At 40.2% G+C, this 3,860-nt stretch overlaps 1 protein-coding gene across 1 annotated transcript; it reads left to right on the top strand.

The window, feature by feature from the left end:
- Positions 1–2,664: 2,664 nt before the first annotated feature.
- LOC120197565 lies at positions 2,665–3,570 on the top strand. The gene has a single exon (XM_039199055.1). The coding sequence runs from the start codon at positions 2,665–2,667 to the stop codon at positions 3,568–3,570; it is 906 nt and encodes a 301-aa protein (XP_039054986.1).
- Positions 3,571–3,860: the final 290 nt, after the last annotated feature.

Here is a 3,860-nt window from a genome sequence, read left to right as displayed (position 1 = left end):
CTCTAATGGTGTTTTACCACCAATAGCAGTCGATGGTAAGCGGTTGACAAGGTGACAAGAATATACCAAAGCCTCATCCCAAAATTCTTTGCCTAACCCAGCATTAGACAACATACACCGAACCTTCTCCACTAATGTCCGGTTCATACGCTCTGCCACCCCATTCTGTTGTGGTGTACCTCTGACAGTGAAGTGCCCAACAATACCTTCCTCTTCACAGACTTTCAGAAATGGATCATTTTTGTACTCTCCACCATTGTCTGTACGGAGACGTTTGATTTTTCTGCCTGTTTGAGTCTCCATCATCTTTTTTCCATTTAAGGAAAAATCCTAGCACCTCATCCTTTGTTTTCATTGGATACACCCAAACTCTCCGGGAAAAATCATCAACAAAGGTGACATAATAGTGTGTTCCTCCCAATGAAGTTGTCTTGGAAGGCCCCCATACATCTGAATGAACATAATCCAAAATACCTTTAGTATCATGGATTGTTGTTCCAAATTTCACCCTCGTCTTCTTCCCTTTGATGCAATGCTCACAAAAAGCTAATTTGCAAGCCCGAGCACCCTTCAATAATCCTTGATCTATCAGTAATTTCAAGGATTTTTCACCAACATGCCCCAAGCACATATGCCATAACCTGGTTGCTTCTGACTCCTGTTCATCAGTAGAAGCTGCCACTGCTGCTGTCCCAACAATTGTACTACCCAGAAAGTAATACACATTGTTTCTTTTTTCGGATTCCCTTCATTATCACCAGTGCACCAGAGATAATCATCATAATCCCATCTTTTGCCCTCACTTCTAAACCTTTTGACTCTAAGGTTCCCACATAGATGAGATTTCTCATTAAATCTGGTACATAATGGACACCTGTTAAGGTTCTGATTGATCCATCCTGATTCCTCAAGCGAATTGAACCAATCCCAAGTGTGTCAAGAGGGGAATTATTTACTGTGTAGACAATTCCACCTTTTAGTTCTTTAAAATCAAAGAACCATTCTCTATTGGGGGTCATATGGTGGCTACAAGCTGAATCTAACAGCCATGAACTGGAACAACTGGTTGATGGCGTAGCAACGAATGTGAAATCTGAATCTCCATCATCATACTCGACCACATTTGATTCTGAGACAGCCTTCCCCCTTTCAGGTTTGCCTTTATTCTTTAGCCTGGGACATTTTTTCTTTCAGTGCCCTTTTTCTCGACAAAAGGCACATTCATCTTTGCTCAATCTGGACTTTGACTTCGATCTCCCTCTGCTTCCTTTATTCTGACTCTTGGAACGGCCTCTAACAACAAGAGCTTCTGCTTCGACACTTGTGTTTTCTTGTTTGTCTTTCTTTCTCAATTCATAACTATACAAGGCAGCAGTTACTTCACTGAGAGACACATTAACCTTCCCATGAAGTAGAGTAGTTTCAAGATACTCACACTCATCAGGAAGTGATCCCATCAACATCAGAGCCAGATCTTCGTCTTCAAAAGTCACGTCCATATTCATCAGATCAGTCACCAGCTGATTAAAGCTAGTAATGTGATCATTCATAGTGATACCTGGTACATAGTTGAAGCGGAACAATCTCTTTTTCATGTAGAGTTTGTTCTGACCGCTTTTCTTCAAAAATTTCTCCTCCAGTGCCTTCCATAATTTACTTGCAGAAGTTTCCTTAGAAAATGCATACTTCTGCTCTCTAGAAAGACACGATCGAATATTACCACATGTCATTCTATTGATCCTCTTCCATTCTTTCTCCTCAACATCATCTGGGTTCTCTCCTTCAATAGCAATGTCTAGACCCTGCTGAAATAGGGCATCTAGAACCTCGCTTTGCCACATGCCGAAATGACTGGTGCCATCAAAAATCTCCACTGCAAATCTAACATTTGTCACAGCATTTCTTGCCAAAATTAAAGATGAAGAAGCGTCTGCCATTTCTGCTACAAATTCTATTTAATAGCTGCCAATGTGGAATGTCAATTATCCCAAGGAAATTTTTCTGATGTGGAAGATCATCCTAAGCCGCAATCACAGAGCATACTAAAATAAACCAAGAGCGCTGATACCAATTGTTATGAAATTTGGGTTAATTTCCACCAATAACAATTCACCTTGAAAACTATTATCTAGGTGACTAGTGTGAAAACGATTGTACTAAAAATCACCCCAAGGTAGATTCCCAGGAAAGAGGAGGGGTCACAATGGTCCCTCTTAAAACCCACTTTCCTTAGACAGAACTACCAAGACAAGTAATTTTAATAGGACAATAATTAACAACAACTATACCCGACAATAGCTATTAAATAGACATAAAAGAGAACACCAAAATATTTCACTAATAGAGGAAATATTACAAAGAGAAAGAATACAAATAGCCTTTAAAATAGAAGAAGGCTTATATTTGTGGGATGATAAACTAAGGAGGAGGATGGCTTTATTTATAACAAAAGAATTTCCCATCCTCCTTATACACAACCAATGTGGGACTTTTGCCAAAAACCAACACTTAATACGTCAGGTATTTTCTCCTTCTGATGCTAACTAAATTTTACGATGTGTAATCTCGCCTGTGCCGTATATTGAGCAGATATGGAGCAGACACTCTTCCGGTTCTTACTTTGTTTGATCTGGTTACAAATGGTTAGCCCGGCAGTCATCTGAAATGATTCAGCCTTCTAGAGTGTGGTTATTTATGTCGCGTCTTCACACTCTTCCTCAAGTCCGTATGTTTGGTTGGCGAGCTGCATATAAAACCTTGCCTGTGGGCCGTCGACTTGCTTTCACAGGGGCTACCAATGTTCAATGTTTTCTTTGCGACGCATACAATGAAACAGTGTCCCATGCATTGCGGGATTGCTCGATGGTTGCTCCGATTCTTCATGAGGCGGGGTTTAGCACTGTAGAGGAACAACTGGGGTTTTCTTCCTTTGGAGCTTGGATGGAGCATTTGATGAACACTTTACTGGTGTATCACTTCATTACTCTTTTGATCCTGCTGTGGAAATTATGGCATCGGCGGAATGTGTTTTGTCATGAAGGTCATCTTCTTCCTGGGTGGCAGTTAATTACGTCTGGTAATGCACTCCAGGCAGCGTTCGCTTCTGCTACGGTATCTTCTTCTTCCTTGGCGGTCGCTCTGTCTTCGGGATTGCACATTCATCGTTGGATTAAACCTGCGGCGGGTACTTTCAAGTTGAATGTTGATGGGGCCTGCCCTCGGCCACCTGATCTACCCGCAATTGGCATGATTTTACGCAATAGTGATGGTGTGGTTATGGCACGACGAGCGTTCCATGTTGATGTTCCTCGTTCAACAAATTTCGTGGAAGCTTTGGCGATCGCACATGGTGTCCATTTGGCGATAAGTGTTGAGTTCCGAGGGTGGAGATTGAAAGTGATTACTGGAATGTTGTTCAACAGCTCAACAAACCTTCAAGTGATCGCTCTGTTCTTCAGTTTTATATTCGTGAGGCTCGTCAACTCCTGGCCGCTCATCCTCACATTTCAGTTAGGTTTATTTGTCGGGAAGCTCTTGCAAATTATGCTTCGGCCATTTCCACGACTTTAGATTTCCAGGCTGATGTTCCAAATTGTATTAATGCAGTGGTCACTGCTGATTCAATGTTTAGTTAATAATATGGCTATTTAAAAAAAAGGTAAAAATAAATTTGTATTCCCTCTAATTTTTAGATTATATACATAATAAATCTTTATTATTTTAAATTTAGATACATTATCTTTCTTAATATTTAATCTTGGCTCCGTTTTGACGTGTAAAGTTCAATAATTTTAGAATAATAATAAGAAAAACATGACAGTGTTTTTGGAAAAGTTACAATAAGTTTTAATATTACTATG

This window comes from Hibiscus syriacus, unplaced genomic scaffold (assembly GCF_006381635.1).
Source record: "Hibiscus syriacus cultivar Baekdansim isolate YM2019G1 unplaced genomic scaffold, ASM638163v2 tig00117048_pilon, whole genome shotgun sequence".
Taxonomy (NCBI): domain Eukaryota; kingdom Viridiplantae; phylum Streptophyta; class Magnoliopsida; order Malvales; family Malvaceae; genus Hibiscus; species Hibiscus syriacus.
The sequence above is the reverse complement of the archived record's forward strand: the minus strand, read 5'-3'. Positions and strand labels throughout refer to the sequence as shown.